Here is an 18,859-nt window from a genome sequence, read left to right on the forward strand (position 1 = left end):
CACGCTTTGTCTATTGGAAAAGCAATTTAGTTGATGAGGGATGATAAATATCTTCGAAATGACCATCAGTTGCCAGCCGGGGTGGCCGAGCAGTTCTAGGCGCTACAGTCTGGAGCCGTGCGACCTTAGAAGTTAAGTCCTATAGTGCTCAGAGCCATTTGAACCATTTGACCATTACTTCAAAACAGAAACTCTGTTCCAGAGGACTCATTAACTGCTGCTTCAACCCCATGCAGGCTGTCACCGATTCCTCCAGATTCTGCCAGCTTATTAGAAACAGGAGAAGAATGTAGGCATTTTCATTGTCCTTTTGCTGCTCCCGCTTATACTGCTTCAGTAATGTGCTGATTTCTGCCAGGACACTTCCAAGTCTCTGCAATGGCCGTATGTGCAAATCACTCGACATTGAGTCGAGCTCTTACACCCAGACCAGTGCCCATTTACGGGGATGAGGGAAAGGCTAGCTCATTATCTGCAGGTTTGAGACAACATCTTACAATGTGCGATGTTTCCGTTCGGTTCATTTTATTTTCTCCCAATTAGTATTTAACAATAACTTTATTAAACACGTGTGGCAATCGGACTCGTAAATTATGGAAGACAGTCGCGTGCAATAGATGCTCAGCTATATGATGGCTGATCAGTCTCTTTCGTCTGTAAGAGTCTGTAATCTACCACACGAGTTATTTTAAATGATAGTAAAAAGGTGTTAACAGTAAATGGTTGCAGAGAAAACATTGTAATTTTTAAGTTAACTATGTCTTAAGTGAAGATCTTATTGGATATTGGTTCCACATGAGGCACTCAAATTCGCAAGAATGCCTAATACTAATGTTGGATACCTATATTCACACGTAAGTAATTACTTTAAATAACATGGCGCTTTTCATCAAAATTAACATAATAAACTTTAAATGAGTAACCTGATAAAGCTGTGAAGGTACTTATCTCCCTGGTGGTAGAATATTTAACTTTAATATTACAAGATATATTTCAGACAAGGTATGAAAAACTATCTACACCTGACATTAGCTGACATAAGCTCAGATTTCGTCACACATCTTTGGTTTCGATTTGCAAAGTATAGAAGCCACAGAGTTTTCTGAAGGAAAAGAGGTAGATGTCTGACTTTACGTTATGATATCTTCTTCTCAACAGTAACAGCGACACGTAGTATCCATTATTAAAATTGCGAGGTTTATAATTGATATATGAAATCTCAGTATAGGTCAGTGAGCGATTTTGTATTCAAAAAACTACCAGCTTTTATCACTACAAAAACATCAGTTTTAAAACAGTGAAGCTATAACGATATTGATTTTAAATACATAAGTAAACACACGAGATAACCATTTGCTGTATAAATAATCAGTATATTATTACTCAAATTGCATTTCCAGTTGTATCATGGTTTTTACACGTTTTGCTAGTATGGCTTCCCTGCTCTAATTCTACTTTAGGGGGTAGCACCGACAAAATAAGACTGTAACATGTCGCAGTACAGACGAAATAAAACGTTGCATTTCACGCTATAGCGCGCTATGTCCAAGCCTCTTTAACAAACTTTGCAGAACCGTGAAGTGGAAGCTTACTGTTTGTGGCTATGAAAGCTACAGAATCTCAGTTGTATGAGTAGACAGCAGTATGTATCTTGCAGCCTGCAGAGCCCCACGATCCACAATACAACTGAATTCTTAATCCGCAAAAGATCAGAGCAAACCTCTTCTTGCATAACGCACAATTTGACTGCACTTTTTATAAAATAGTAACATCATTCAGCAGTCGTACGAGGCTAATTTTACCAGTGCTGGATCTTCACCACACAAACAGCTTACACTTGCACTGTGCTCAAAGTACTATTGACTACTTAGACAGTCTTTGTTCGAGAGATATCTCGTCTCAAAATGACGGGATGCCACCGCTTAAATTAATGTGCGGGAATTCAATTACTTATTAATACTTATTTCTAGAGCCAAGACTGCTTACGATGCACAGCACATAATTTCACAGTCATTTTAACATTCTAAGTGTTTTATCAAAAGAAAAAGAACGTAATGTATTTAATTATTTATTAATATAGTTTAGTAAATGTGTAACGTCGGTTGTTTGCCACTTCCGCATGAGGTAAATGAAAATGATCGTATGGCAATGATGGCCGGGAGGCCCCATTCGGGGGACTAGTGATTCGTCCTCACCCGTTTTTACAACAAGATTGCATCATTGCAATTGCTAAATGACATGAGCCTCTGCATTAGACATGTCTCATACAGCGCCTCTTTCAATGCCAGCGGACCACTGCTTCAGCGGTGCAGACTATCAGTTCTCGAAGTTATGATGTATCAAGACTAAGAAATCACCTCACAGAAATGTAGTAATTCTTTTAATAAAAATATTGTTTAGTCCTGTAGTGATATCTGTGTCATTGCACGTAGATTAAACAATATCCACAGAAACAAGCAAACGTGTGCAGTCAAGAAATGATATTGTACATAATTTGTGGAATATACACTGCCTGACGGAAAAGTGAAGCATCCAGACAACATGGTCGGATGTAAATATAAATTCGTTCATATGGACGCCATTTAAAGGCATAAAAATGGTTAGCTGTGACACAGTGGCTACCCCGGTGCATTAGTACTGTTCGGGTTTAGCGTTGTTATGAGGTCATATACACTCATGCTCATAAATTAAGGATAACTGCAGAATGTGGTTCCACACAACGTGGCACTACACAAAACTGGCGCTAATAGCATAGGCACATAGGAAACAAACACGACACAGATCTGTAAGTCCACGGTATATGTGATAAGTTGAGAAAATCGTCCCGAAACACATATGCTTCAAAACGCCACTGTTTCCTGCGCATATATCCCGACATCAGTATGGATATGGTCATCATGCGCACGTGCACAGGCCGCACAATGCATTGGCATACTCCAGATCAGGTGGTCGAGCAGCTGCTGGGTTATAACCTCCCATTTTTCACCAGTGCCTGTCAGAGCTCCTTAACTGTCCTAGGAGTTCGAAAACGTGCAGCGATACGTCGACCGTGAGCATCCCAGACGTGATTTGCATCTTGCAGGTCTCCAGGCGAATAAACCATCTCTGTCAGTCATCTGTAGACTGTGTGTCTGGAGACAACTGTTCCAGTGGCTGAGGTAAGATCCCAAAAATGGCTCTGAGCACTATGGGACTTAACATCTGAGGTCATCAGTCCCCTAGAACTTAGAACTATATAAACCTAATTAACCTGAGGACATCACACACATCCATGCCTGAGGCAGGATACGAACCTGGGACCGTAGCGTACGGTTACAGACCGAAGCGCCTAGAACCTCTCGGCCGCACTGGCCGGCGCTAAGGTCTCGAGCAAGGCTAGCTGAAGTACTCCGTGGCCATCTGCGTGCACTAATGGTGAGATATCGGTTCTATTAAGGTGTTGTACACCGTGGACGTCCCGTACTGTAGCGCCTGGACTCTTTTCCTTTCTGCAGGAATTGTTGCCATAATCTTGAGATCACACTTTGTGGCACACGGAAGGCTCGTGCTACGACCTGCAGTGGTTTACCAGCCTCCAGTCGTCCTAGTATTTTACTCCTCTTAACGGCATCAATATGTGTTCTTTGAGCCATTTTCAACACACAATCACCATTAGAACGTCTGAAAACGGCTGCACACTTACTCGCTACATCGTACTCTGGCATGCTCCAACACACTCCTGCATCTGTGGACTACTGCCAGCGCCACTGTGCGACAACCGCAGGTCAAATGCACCACATAGTCATAGCCCGAGGAAATTTAAACCCGCAAACCGCCCACCAGAGCGTTGTTTCACTATGTATCAGCATTATCCTTAATTTACGAGCATAAGTATATAATATTGAGTCATCACTGTGAAGGACATGAGGATGTCATCTTTGGGAGGTGCCTCATTGATGGGTTTCCATTTGGTCAGCTGCTCGGATCGAGCAATATTCAGACTTGCAGGGCGAGGTGACTGTAGACCTATGTTTGACTGCCTGGGGATGTGAGGCTGGCATACTCAGTGTCAATGTTTTGGTCCACTACATATGGCCACCACAAGTAAGGATGACCTTATTTTGCAACAACCACATAATAAACGCTTGGTATCAGCGCATGCCATCGGTGAACCAGTTCTTCATTCCTTGCATCATTAAACTTCGTCACTCACTGTTGGTTGGAAACTATTAAGTGCCGGACTAGGGAATTAGCGTCCCATGCGTAGGTTGCCAATAACATGAGCAACACAAACGGCTGCGTTTGGACTGGTCTCGTGATTGGAAAGCCTGGACTGCCGAAGAACGGCAGCTCACTGTCTTAGATATTAGCCACAATTACGCTTTAACTCGCATACTCATTGTCGACAGGTGAGGTAGCAAATGGAGGCATTGTCGCAATGTTGTGGAGAGGCATAGTTGAGTTACTCCTGATGTCATTTTGTTGGAAGCTATTGGGTATGACCACAAGTGACAGCTGTTAGTGTTTACTGAAGCTCTGACGGCACGACGGAATATCACAGACATCCTGCATCTTCATGGTTTACCTTCCAGGCATACAGGATAATGGACGTCCATACAATGCAGGTATCTCTATGAACCGTCTGCGTGATGATAAGGTAGTCCCAAGGTCAGAAAGATCTCCTTATCGGTCTCGATGAAGTACATGTGTGTGGCCAGCTCGAAATTCAAACCCTTACTAGTGTCATTATTCAGGAGCAGTTACAGCAGTTGTTGACCACCTTGCCACAGCAGAAGAAATAGCTGCTTTATGATACGCCTTACTTGATCAGTGAATGCATTTAAGCCAGGAGAGGCGCAGTGCCCTACTAATGACAAGACTCATACTGCTACGATTTTTGCAAATTTCAGTCGATGTTGTAATCACAGAGCAACACGAAATACCTTCTCAACCTATGAGGTTTCATTTCATTTCCTTCTCCTCTTCCGAGTGATTTTAATTTTTTGCTAAGCAATGTGTCATGCTAGAGGCTTTACAATTTCTTACTGCTGCATATCTTCGTAATGACCAATGGGCGAAACGTACTAATCCATAAATTACGCCGGCCGGTGTGGCCGAGCGGCTCTAGGCGCTACAGTCTGGAACCGCGCGACTGCTAAGGTCGCAGGTTCGAATCCTGCCTCGGGCATGGATGTGTGTGAAGTCCTTAGGTTTAAGTAGTTCTAAGTTCTAGGGGACTGATGACCCCTGCAGTTGAGTCCCATAGTGCTCAGAGCCATTTGAACCATAAATTACGAAATAATTCATTATCCTTATTAGTTGTATGGCATTACACATTACTTTAAAAATACAAAATAAAACATTTACACAATTTACAAACTTATTTATCTAATTATATCATTATCTATATACTTAATTACGTCCGCTGTACTACCCATGAAGACCGACGTGTTTCAAGGGTAGGAATTATGAGGGCAGTGTTCAACAATATGTCTGACAGTCGGTCTTGAAAAGACGCAAGTGCACTCGACAGTCGTAGCCCTTTTCCCATCTGTACAGTTCGTCACCTCATCTCCCATCGCTAGTCTGGATCTTGTTGAGTGTCCTCTATTTCCACTAGGACAATCAGGTACCCATTGTTTGATGTTAGCTTGGAGAAAGCTGTGGAGCTTGGGTTGAGTGTTGTTGTGCCATTCTTGTGTTTAATACTCCTGGAACCTGAAGTTATTGTCCACTAAGTCGATAGCTGTTCTGAGTGGTAGACGTCTCGAGCGGAGTCTCTTGATTCAAGCAGTAGGAATGTCTACGATGATTGGCAACTCCTGGTTGTTGCAAATTTTGGTATATTCAATCAGCTGAATACTTTTCCTACTCGGGTTACGTGGTGGAATGCGGCTCAGAGCAGGTATCCATGATATTGGAGAGGACGCAGATGCACCAGTAACGATCAGCATTGTCTGATAAAATACTACCTGTAGAAGTAGTCTTCATCATGTATACATTATTTCTTTCTTTCGGTGATTGGTTTCGACTTCTTGTTGTATCGTCATCAGACAATTTTACCCTGTGAAAAAGAGTAACACACTGTTTTAGAAGTCAAAGAACTTGAATACAATGTTGGGAATAAGGTAATGTAAAAATATGCCTTATATACCCTTGGTAATAGCAGGGGATGGTGGCGTCGAGAACTCTCTGGATATACGTAAGGACACTGCTGAATAAGGCCCATTTTCTAGTAGTTTAGAAGCGAAAGCTCCGCGCCGACTTCGACACATCGCACTCATAGCCCTTTGTAGTGAGATATAAATACATTTCTTTTTCCATCTTCTTTCCTCCGCTCTACGTTCATCTCCCAACCCCCTCTAAATCATTTTCCTCCTCCCGCTCTCTGAGTATCTCGCCTTCCCTCTTTTGTCGATATCTTGATTACCCCGTCTCACTGTTTGTTTACTTCTCCTCCTATCTTTGTCTATCCTGTTCACTTCCCTCTCACTGTCAATATTATCCTGTTCCATTTCTTTGTCCGTCTTCTCCTCCTCCTCTCCCTGTTCACTTGCTTCTCCCTCTTAACAGCGTCCATCTACTCGTTCTGCCTCTCCAGACATCTCCTCCTGCCCACTTTTTCATTATGTCACCCAGTTATCACCCCCACCCCAGTATCAGGCTGTCAGTTCTTATCTCCACGATATTTCTCTCCACAAAGTAAGTAATAATTAGTTGAAGTCGATCGTAGACATTAGAAGGAGCTTTTAAACTACAGTTCTGCTAGAGTGCAGTAGTGTCACATATATTTCAGCCCGCCATGCTAGACGCTCGGTCTAACACACTGCTTCCCGAGCGGGAAGGCATGACAGTCCCCGGCACGAATCCGCCTGGCGGATGAGTTTCGAGGTCCGGTGTGCCGGCCAGCTTGTGGATGGTTTATAAGGCCATCTTCAATCTGCCTTGGTCAATTCGGGGTGGTTACCCTTATTCCGCCTCAGTTACAGTATGTTGGCGATTGCTGCGCAAACCCTGTCTCCATGAACGCCTAGACCATAATTACTCTACCTCGCTAAATTTTAGTGTTACACTAGCCTGGTATGAGACGTTCCCGGTGGCAGAGAAGGGGGGGGGGGGGGATGGCGGTAGCTGAGCCGCACAGTAACGCTGGGTTCGGTGTGGGGTGGCGGTGGGGTGAGTGGACTACTTCAATCCGTTGTGGGGTTGTGAACCACTGAGTGCTACGGCGTGAACGACGCATCTCTGTCGTTTTTAGGTCCCCGGTTCAGTACGCAATACAAACACACATATATTTCATTTTTTTATTTAGTCACCAGTCTTATGACTGGTTCGGTTCGGCCCATCACGAATATCTCTTCTGTGCCGATATCTTCGCCTCCGAGTAGCACTGGCAACCTAAGTCCTTAAATATGTGCTGGATACATTTCAAGTTATGTCTTCCTCTACTATTTCATGTATCCTTAACATATTTCTCAATTTGTAAACATACTTCACCTGTATCTCCAACGAATTTCGCTGTGTGGTTTGGTTTTCACGAAGCTCAATATTTATGAAGTATTATGAACTGAATTGTGCGTCGTACAAAAAACACAATTTTGTAGGTACATTTAGTGGCATATGTGGTCACTGACTAAGATGCATTTAGAATAGATTTAGTAGCAATGAAGCAATAGATTTCAGCGTCATGCATCACGCCCAGTTTTCACCTACAGCATTCTTGACATCATATTTAATTTTGCAGGTACATTCAGAGGTTTATGTAAATACTGTCTGCAAAATGTATCGCGAATGCAAGTAGCTGTAAAGAAGTAACAAATTAAATCGTCACGTCGAATGCGGCTGTTTTACCGCATGAACAACGAAAATGTTGTAACCGATAAACTTTCATCCTTCCTTTTATGGCTGTCGAGGCATGGCAACCATAATTTGGATATGGAGTAGGACGTGACTAGGTTGTGACTAAAATCTGTTGGCAGGAAAAGGATTAGTGACAAATAAGCGCCAGCTAGTATAAAAGAGTTACTTAACTTTATTGACAGCGAAGAGTGTACCGTAGATACAGTTCCAATTAGTGTTCAAAGAATATTCCTGATTCGTGGCCTAAATCGTTATACAATACTGAATCATACAGCGTGCTTGCTAACCAGACAACGAACGACGGCAACGCCATGCGCCGCCGGCGGTCGCGACGGGAAACTGTGGCAAGCGATGCGACGGCAGGGCGCGCGTGCTATTCGGTTGGGTCCGCGGATACAACACTTTCATTATATTGGGGGTTGTAAACGAGAAAAAGTTTCGTAAAATTTGAAATTATGTGCAAAAGTTTTTTGGAAGTCATTAACTGCTATTGTTGTCAAACACTCGATGAATGAACCGTGGGTAATCACGTGTCGAGCCCTATACTTCTATTTCACTCACATTTTCATTTCTTTATTAGATGTGTAGTTTTTACCCCAACAACGATGATTTACAGACAGTAATTGATATGTGAACCAAGTTTTGTCGAAATCGGTCAAGTGATTTAGGAGGAAATGTGTGACATACATGCAGGGTGTGTGCAACCATTTGGTCAAATTGAAATGGGTGGTAACGGGTCTACAACCCTTTACATTGAAATAGGGAACCAAAGGTCGGAACTGGATATTTATGTATTATAGTATGGACATACACAGTGTACACCTAACAACAACAATAGATCCTAGTGACTGTTTAAACTGACGACTGACAGCCTCAATGCATGTGTGGCAGTGCCGCACGAATTTCTACAATGTTCTTGCAAAGATCCCTCGTGTCTGTTGTACACTAGAACAGGCAGCGGATGATAAACAGTGTATATATCTGACCACCAATGAGACATACCGTACACAACTCCGCTCACAGCACGTAAGTTGCGTGATGACTGCATGCATCGCACTGGCACAATGACCTGTGGCACAAGCAAACCCCATCACTCCATTGCTTCAGAGAGCTTGTGATACACCATGTGATGAAAAGTATCCGGAACCACCCACAAACATAAGTTTTTCATATTAGGTGCATCGTGTTGCCCCCTACTGCCAGGTACTCCATATCAGGGACCTCAATAGTCATTACCCATTGTGAGAGAACAGAATGGGGCGCTCTGCGGAACTCACAGGACTTCGAACATGGTGAGGTGACTAGGTGTCACATGAGTCATACGTCTGTACTGGAGATTTCCATACTACTACACACATCTAGGATCACTGTTTCCGATGTGATAGTGAACTGAATACGTGAAAGGACACGTAAAGCACAAAAGCATACAGGCTGACCTCGTCAGTTGACTGACAGAGACCGCCGACAGTTGGAGAGGGTCCTAATGTGTAATAGGCAGATATCTATTCAGACCATCACACAGGAATTACAAACTGCATCAGGATCGACTGCAAGTACTATGACAGTTAGGCGGGAGGTGAGAAAACTTGTTTTTCATGGTCGAGCGGCCTCTAATAAAGCCAGACATTACGCAGATAAAAGCGAAACGGCATCTCGCTTGGTGTAAGGAGCGCAAACATTGGAGGACTGAACAGTGGAAAAACGTTGTGTGGAGTGACGAATCACGGTACACAATGTGGCGATCCGATGGCAGGGTGTGGGTATGGCGAATTCCCGGTGAACATCATCTACCAACGTGTGTAGTGCCAACAGTAAAATTCGGAGGTGGTGGTGTTACGTTGTGGTCGTGTTTTTCATGGAGGGGGCTTCCACCCCTTGTTGTTTTGCGTGGCACTATCACAGCACAGGTCTACATTGATGTTTTAAGCACCTTCTTGCTTCCCACTGTTGAAGAGAAATTTGGAGATGGCGAATGCATCTTTCAACACGATCGAGCACCTGTTCATAATGCACGGCCTGTCGCGGAGTGGTTACACGATAATAACATTCCTGTAATGGACTAGCCTGCACATAGTCCTGACCTGAATCCTATAGAACACCTTTGGGATGTTTTTTTAATGCCAACTTCGAACCAGGCCTCGCCAACCTACATCGATATCTCTCCTCAGTGCAGCACTGCGTGAAGAATGGGCTGCGAAAAAAATGGTTCAGATCGCTCTGAGCACTATGTGACTTAACTTCTAAGGTCATCAATCCCCTAGAACTTTGAACTACTTAAACCTAACCAACCGAAGGACATCACACACATCCACGCCCGAGGCAGGATTCGAACCTGCGGCCGTAGCGGTCGCGCGGTTCCAGACTGTAGCGCCTAGAACCACTCGGCCACCCCGGTCGGCTAATGGGCTGCCATTCTCCAAGAAAACTTCCACCACCTGATTGAACGTATGCCTGAAAGGGTGGAAGCTGTCCTCAAGGCTAAGGGTGGGCCAACACCATACTGAATTACAGCATTACCGACGGAGGGCGCCACGTACTTGTAAGTCATTTTCAGCCAGGTGCCCGGGTACTTTTGATCGCATAATGTACGTCAATGGTGAGGTGTGTTACTGTGCACATGTAATCGAAGGTGGAACGTTACTCTTCACAAGAGTTGGAAGACATATAATTAATCTATGAGGCGGTAACATGTGGCCCCTGAAAACCAGTAATAATCTATTACTATGATCTGTGCTGTTGTTACGTGGTGTGTGCTGCAGTTCCCTACCTGAAGTAGACCAAGTATCATCTGCTTCAATGTGACCTACAAGTTTGATACCCGGTGTATATCCATTTGTGTAATACGGCTGGATTAACTTTCCGCGTAGCCAACGTAGTAGTGGTGGTGAACGAGGTCGTGTGTCGGCAGGTGCTCGCCTTGCCACGCGACGTGCGAGTCGTGCCGCGGCGGCGCGGGCGCGGCGCAGTGCGTGACGTGCCGGCGCGGGCTGCTGTTCTCCGGCGGCAAGTGCCGCGAGGCGTGTCCCGCGGGTCAGCGGCCCGACGCCCGCCGCCGTGAGTGCGCCGCCTGTCCGCCGGGTTGCCTACACTGCAGCGCCACCGCCTGCCTGGCCTGCGCGCCCGGATGGACGCTGCACGCCGCCGCCTGTCTCCCGCGCGGCAACACGCACTGCGACTCCGGTGAGTAACCGCACCACCGCATTCCACAGCAGAGCGCAGCGTACGGTCTTTCACATCCAGTACGAGCCGTGGTATAAATTGCTGTTTTGAAGAGCGCGCCGCTGCGTGTAGTGTGAAGCAGTCGCCCTCCGTTTCTGGCGGTGGCGCCGCTGTGGCAATCGCAGCTTTGGCGTCTCCCTCTGGTATGAAACGGGATAGGTTGCCTGTTCACGTGCATTTAAGGGGCGCTACGAGCTCGCTAGGCGGCGAGTCTGGGCAGTTGGTCAGCCGGGTCAGTGTGGGGCAGTCAGTGTCTGTCTGTCGTCCGGAGTGCTAGTATGTGTTAGGCCACCAGTCCGCTCGAGTTTGTTCAGGCAATGCTCACTGGCGGTTGGATCGATCCGTTGGTCGGTCGCGCACTGGGACACAAGATGACTTGTCCGTCTTGAGCGTCGACGCATGTGAGGTCGCCACGCCAGTCCAGTGGCCCGCGCCGTGGTAGTGCCTTCGCGGCCGACACGAGAGTAACAGGAGCCAACCCACGACAACGGTCTGGCTGGTGCGAGCGGCCACGCCGTGAGACGGGAGATCGGCGCGCCTTCCTGCTTCTGTTGAAGTGGCTGGCAGCGGACGGTTCGGGAGAGCAGTTTGGGGGTGCTGCGCCAGGTCTTCGCCAGATATCGCAGTTTATTAGAAGTTAAGTGATTTCTGATGATGTGTTGGCAAAAGAGCCAACACCATGTTGCTAGAGGAGGCCGAAATGCACGCGTTTAAGCTCACGCAGACTGGCGTCAGGTCTGGAACAAGGTAAAGTAGTTGAGTCTACTAAATAAAGTACGGAGTTGCTTGAATACTTAACTTTAATCCATAATTGGAGAACATCGCTCTTGATGATACGTTAATTATAATCTCAATATAAACTGGTAATGGCGCCTTGCCAGGTCGTAGCAAATGACGTAGCTGAAGGCTATGCTAACTATCGTCTCGGCAAATGAGAGCGTATTTGTCAGTATATCATCGCTAGCAATGTCTGCTGTACAACTGGGGCGAGTGCTAGGACGTCGCTCTAGATCTGCCGTGTGGCGGCGCTCGGTCTGCAATCACTGACAGTGGTGACACGCGGGTCCGACGTATACTACCGGACCGCGGCCGATTTAAAGGCTACCACCTAGCATGTGTGGTGTCTGGCGGTGACACCACAGCTGATATGTTGTTTCATTTACTTGTTAAATTCTATTTGTTTTCTTTGTCAGTCTCTCGTCCCGAGCTTGCTCGTCTGTCTCTCGTCCGCATATGTTAGGCAAGTAGTGTCTGTCTGCCTGTCTGTCGGTCTGCCGTACGTTAATAGCTGCCTCTGTCATATTTGTAGGATTCGGTTTTAACGAATTTTATGCTTAAAGTGTAACGGCCGAATTCACCTATCGCAAGATACTTCACTCAGTTCATTAGTGGAATGTACCGTGAAATAAACATGTACATTTTTTCCATAGTTTTATTTCATGAAATAGTTTATTCGGAATTGCGCAATGTTTCTGACATTAGATACATTTTGTATGAATATGTTACCTATTGCTGACACATACAAATTTGTGTCAGTCAGGGACTCGAATCCGCATTTCGCAGTTGTCTCGAATTCTCGGCTTAACACAGAGGTGGTCAAGAGTGTGAGTTGTAGGCCTGGACTTGGCTTAGCCTCTCTGGCACACTTCCCGCACCGCCATGCCACGCTGTCAGAGCGTGAGGAGGGGGAAACTGCGAACGCGCTGCATTTAAATAGCAATGCAGTCGCACTGTGTACCAGTTGGTTTTATATTTCGCATTTCTCAACAACAAAGATAAAAAAAACAAATATTTTTTATTATTTATTTCTGGTGCCGTGATGACATAAAATTTTTAGCCAGTAGAAACTCTCCTCGTACAGACAGACGCAGACAATTTCACAGATTTCAGCACTCAGGTTTCCACGTAAACGTGACTTCTTCAGTATTGTATTCGAGAGAACGATCTTAAACACAAATTTGTTGGTCGAAATAATATAGCGCTTTTGCAACCTTATTACATTAACATGGAAACTTTACCTGAGAAAAACATTCTAGACGTCCTGTCCACCTTTAACTTTAAAAGGATTTCTCTTTGAAAAGAAAATTAACTTGCAGGTCGGTCACTTGTTTCTGTATATGCACAAGCATCCTTTCAACGAGACGGCACACGCTGCAGAAAACAGATGTAAAGTTTGCAGTGTCCTCAGAACGTTTAGGAAACTGATCTTGTAATTCTTTCGAGGTCACTATGAATTCTTCAAACCTCCAGTTTTCCTTACCGCCAGTAAGCGTGGGAAACCGAACTGTGTACAATGTGACCCTTCTATAACGCTATTTTAATTTTAAATGAATCCCCACAAAATCAAAAAGACATTGTTCCTCACCCTGCTTTACCTTTGTGTGTGTAGTGTGCAGTCGAGTCCACTTAACTTTCGAGGTCAGCAATCACAATTTTCGTTCACGCCCTCGTTTTTCCTTCATAAGCTAAACGATAGCGAGTTTTAAATCGTAAAATCAAAAGTGAATACACGAAATGACGTCTCTGAATGTTTTATGTGAAACGTCTTAAAGCTCTTTGAATAAAATAAACTTTATTAGCATTGTGCGTTTGATTCTTCATCTCTGCATTTTTCAAATCTACATATTTATTTGTCAATATTGTCATCGTGGCAACGAACACGTATCTCCCAACGAGAGACCAGTTTGTGGATACCGTGACAGTAGAGGGTGCTTGGGTTGTTTGGGGAAGGAGACCAGACAGCGAGGTCATCGGTCTCATATCGGATTAGGGAAGGACGGGGAAGGAAGTCGGCCGTGCCCTTTGAAAGGAACCATCCCGGCATTGGCCTGGAGCGATTTAGGGAAATCACGGGAAACCTAAATCAGGATGGTCGGGCGCGGGATTGAACCGTCGTCCTCCCGAATGCGAGTACAGTGTCTAACCACTGCTCCACCTCGCTCGGTCCGTGACAGTAGAATGTTCGACATTGTTGACGGAGCAACAACCTCACCTCTGCTTGCACGGCTCCATCATTATCAAGTTGAAGACCCCAAAGGTGTTCTTTAAGTTTTGGAGGCAGATAAAATTTGGATGAGGTTAAGTCGGGTCTGCATGGAGGATGATCAGTGACAATGAACCCAAGACGTCGGATTGTTGTAGATGCTGCAGCACTCGTTTGTGGTCTGGCATTGTCCTGCTGAAGGGGAAGGTGCTCATTGTGTGGACGAACTTCTTCAGTGGTTAGAAACTGAATTACAGTACACTGTCACTAATTCATCAACATACAAGGTGTGTCAGAAAGAAAGGTACTTGCTTTGACGGCAACAAAAACCTTCAGCTGCTCTGTTCTAAATGGTTCCAGAGCTAGAACACATTTAACGGTTGCAACTGACATGGGAATAATATGTGCGACTTCAGAAATAGTATTATTCGTACCATCACTTTCTTCATTTGCTCTATGACTACAAATTTAGCACAGAGTGCTTCTTGATGTGCAGAACATTGAATAGAACCTGTCGACCGCTCTGATTTTTTGCTTTTCCATTGCCAACTAAACCTTTAAATTCTTTTCTGCGTGCTATTCTAATGTCGCTTTATAGGAAATCTTCAATACCCGTTGCTTATTCAAACTCAGAATTCTCTTCCCTCTATTTTGTCTTTCCCATTCAGTTTTAAAGACCTGTCACGATGCATAATTAGACTGCCTGTTTTTTGTGCAAACAGCCGCTGTACCAGTGAACTTCCTCCATGTAACGAAAAACATAACGAAGGATACATTGCGCTGACGACACCACGATTCTGCCAAACTGAAGAGCGTTCTGCTGATCGAAAAATTTCGCAGAATAATACTGAGCGAAACGTTGTGCTCTTCCGGATACTCCGAGAAGGGCCAACCAAAGCAGAAACAGTGTGGCCCTTGGTCTGCCCGTCGCCCGCACACCTTGCACAAGTAGAGTCTGACACGCTGTGGCCGGTTCTACCTTAACAACTTCGGCCATTAGAGCACGCTTGCAGGACTGAGGCCAACTTCCATGTGTCGTACTGCCTATCGCCCCATCACTGATTTACTTGAATTCCCGCCAGAGGGCTTCAAGGAGAAATATTTTTATGTATCACCAATAGATACTGTCTTCATACCTTATGCGACTAATGTCAGAAAGATTCCCGAATTGCGAATAAAATTCATAAATTTAGTACAGCTGCAAGATCGTGACCAATGACTGTTTCATGAGACATTGTTAAAAACAGGTGTTAGACTTAATAGGTTAAATGACAACGTAGTACTAACGCTGGATACGTTTCTCCGCCTGAAACACGGTTGCGGGAATGTCAGTTAAGCGACGAACGACGGAGTCGGACTGTATCCCATATGAAGTTTGGGTTGGTGCTGGAAGCATTCGTGAATCGCCAAAGTGGTTAAGGCAACCGACCGTGACAAACGGGAAATCCTGTTGGGAGTTGAGATTCGTTAGAATTTCCATGTGTCACCAACAAGTAATATCTTCATACTGCACATAACGCCGCCAACGTCAGAAAGATTTCGCGTTTGCAAATAAATTTCATAAATTCATCACAGCTACAAGATCGTCACCAGTGCCTGTATCTTAAGTCACTGCTAAAGAAATTACAATGAAAGTGTTGAATTTGGAAAACTGGAAAACAACAATAAAGGCCACCAACGGAAACAACACATTTTTCTTTAAGGCGTTTACAGTTTAACCGCAAAATTAGACATACTTCCTTTGTGGAGTAAAACGTCTCAGAACAGTTTCAAAAATAATCTCCCAAAAAGGCGTGACCTGTCTCAAAAAGATTAATTACGATACAGAATGGATCTCTCTCTCTTCAGTGACCTAAAGCACCCATAAGAAACAGTTATAGCATAAGTCTAAAATAAAATTATCAGCTACATTGTTTACACTCTAAGAGGAGGAGGAAAAATTTCCTGGGTAATGTGACAGGAAAACTACGTAACGGAGCTAAAACAGATCGTAAAGCACGGCTCCATTGAATGAAGTTCTTCTCTTAATTGTGACTTCATTAGCAAGGGTTTACCAATACTTGGACAATATATCAAGCATTAAAAGATTAAATTTACTTTCTCATAACAAAACGCAGAAAGATTAGGGAACCATCAGACCACACAGTGTACCACTCACAATTAAGAATACAACGTTCTCGAACGTACGGTAATACCAAAGTTGAACAAATGTTTGGGTATCAACTAGTAAAGCTAACCATTTATTCATTTAGGTTACCCTTTTTTGCTCCGGTGAAAATCAAGAAGGTGTACGGCAAAATCCAGAAAAATTACCGCATGACACGAGCCATGTCCGATGCGCCTGCTGACCTTTAGGTAAACAGGTAGCACATTCGACAGCTCATACACAACTCGTAATGTGGACGGAGAATCTCCTGGGCCAGCAGACATAACAGTTTCTTGTCAGTGCTCAGCTTAAAAGCCAAACAAAACCCGAAATCCACTTCGCCTGCACTGACTCTGCGAGAATCTACTATAAATGTTGCCACGGAACTTCCGGCCAATGTAACACTGTGCCAACAGTATGGTATGAGCTCCACGTGCGAACAGCTCCACGGGTGTCCAACAAAACTGAAAAGCTGTTGCATTCGGTAGAGGTAACAAGACCATCAGCCGATCCGAATACAGCGCTTTAAAGCCTTGCCGCACGACCACGTTGACATATAGCGTGACACCGAGGCAGGCGTTGCCAAGAAACGCGACCTCAGTATGTTTGAATAGCGACAGCAAACTGCTCAATTATTGTTGGTGTGGTCTTCAGTCTGAAGACTGATTTCATGCAGCTCTCCATGCTATTCAATTTTGTGGAAGCCACTTGATCACTAAATAGCTATTCCAACGTACATCAGTTTCATGTAGTTTACTGTGCAGGTGTCTTGGCCCCCTATATCAGTGGTTTTGAGATTTGAGTGCGGGACCCCCTTGTCCTGAACGTAAACACCCGTGGCTCATCGTACAGATTTGATTCAAAAGGTTAAAAAAAGTTAAATTTCGTAAAAAAGTACCAGGAGTTATTTGTTTATTTAACTGTTTAAATAACGGAGTTTAGTCACCTTTTAATGTTATTACACCTTATTCCTGGAACGAAATCAACTGGAAGAATGACAGTGCTACTTCATCTTCAGTTCGAGTCCTCCCTCGGGCATGGGTGTGTGTGTTTCTCCTTAGGATAATTTAGATCAAGTAGTGTGTAAGCTGAGGGACTGATGACCTTAACAGTTAAGTCCAATAAGATTTCACACACATTTGAACATTTTAATCTTCAGTTCTTGAAATCTCGATACAAGAATATGAACAGTCACTTGCCTCTCCTCACCCACATTCATTCATAATCTTTATTTCGTCTTGATGACTGACAACGCTGAAAAAACTATCAAAATCGTAGGACCTTGTTACCTACTTGTGGATACTTCCGCTACACCAGTCGCGAAAACATAAGCAGCGATGAGGAAACGAACTGAGATTTCAATGTGGCGTCTGAAGAAATTTTACTAAATTGCTCTTGCTCCCCAGTGATAAGTGAGAAGGGAAATTATATACTGAAAGGCTCTTAAATCTATATGTGTTCACCTTCTTGTTCAAGAAAGCACTTCGTAAAGTGATCACTGAATTCATTTAAATTATCCACAAGCAGAAACTTCATTTCTGCACTCATCTGAAGCTCAGTATCTTCTAAAACCGTGTACCGATCAGGAGAAAAGTAGCAAAAGACTTTACAATCCAGCTTTTTTCCTTCTACATCAGAAACGTCTCTCTGAAGGATGAAAGTTTATCTTCCGCTGTGGTGTAGTTTCTTGCTCTTTGCTGCACGGTAAGGAACTTTTTAAGATGAAAGAAGAACCTTCATGGGAGATGAAGCTCGTCCAGTGGAAGTTCTGATTTGTTCTGTCAATTAAGTAAACGTGTGAGAAAGTGTTCCAATTGCTTGTTTACGAAACTGTCATGTTTTGATTCTAGATGTTGTTTAGTTTTATTAGAAATCACGCTTTTAGCAACTAGCATTTTGAAACAAATGAATCTCTGTAGTCATTCCTCACGTCCAACAGAACAGTTAAAACAGAAATTCAAGTAACTGTTGTGTGACCGTAGTGTCTCCCGGCGTAGGCAGTGTTCAGATGTTTAACTTCGCTTGCACGCCGCTCACTTGCTTCAGTGTCGCCCTGAAAAGATCGGGATGTGCTGCTGTAGAAATGTCAGCTTTTGTCAGCGACATCATCCGGCTACAATCCCGTAAGTTATTCAAATACGTAATTATTGGCAGACTTCCTGCATTTTTGTCTATTTCTGTCTTTACAGCTGAATGATACATTTGAAACATTACGTTATGTAACAAATAACAATCAAATGTAACTGTACTCTACAAAACTAATCTTCAATATGATCATTATTGATAAAAACATATGACACACGTAGAAAGATTCGACTACAATCACGACGCTGCCATAGCAACAATACTTACTTTCCCGCTATTGTTACTGGCATATAAGTCGTTCTTTTACTCAGTAAGCAGATAAATCGATTATTATTTTTTAGAAACCCTACTACTACAAGGGCACGATGATTTTGGGAAATGCTAAGCACTGCTTGAAAACCATTACCCTATACAATTTTTACCAACCCACGCTAGCGTTACTAAACTGGCCATTCCTTAAGGCCTACCAATCGATCTCTTCATTTAGTCAAATTGTGCCGTAAGTTCATTTTTTCCCAATTTCAGTTCGATCCACCAATTACTTAACAAATTAGTACTAGACGTTAAAAAAGTGGTTTTATTGCTGT

The 18,859-nt window shown here is 44.0% G+C and overlaps 1 protein-coding gene across 1 annotated transcript in view; it reads left to right on the top strand.

Annotated features, from left to right (window-relative positions):
- LOC126199515 (furin-like protease 2) overlaps nucleotides 1-18,859 on the top strand; it is a 713,209-nt gene that overhangs the window by 578,632 nt on the left and 115,718 nt on the right. The window contains exon 16 of the mRNA XM_049936438.1: nucleotides 10,748-11,019. Coding sequence (XP_049792395.1) covers nucleotides 10,748-11,019 — 272 coding nt within the window. The remainder of the gene's footprint in view (nucleotides 1-10,747; nucleotides 11,020-18,859) is intronic.

The sequence above is a fragment of the Schistocerca nitens genome, chromosome 8 (assembly GCF_023898315.1).
Source record: "Schistocerca nitens isolate TAMUIC-IGC-003100 chromosome 8, iqSchNite1.1, whole genome shotgun sequence".
In the NCBI taxonomy this organism is placed as follows: domain Eukaryota; kingdom Metazoa; phylum Arthropoda; class Insecta; order Orthoptera; family Acrididae; genus Schistocerca; species Schistocerca nitens.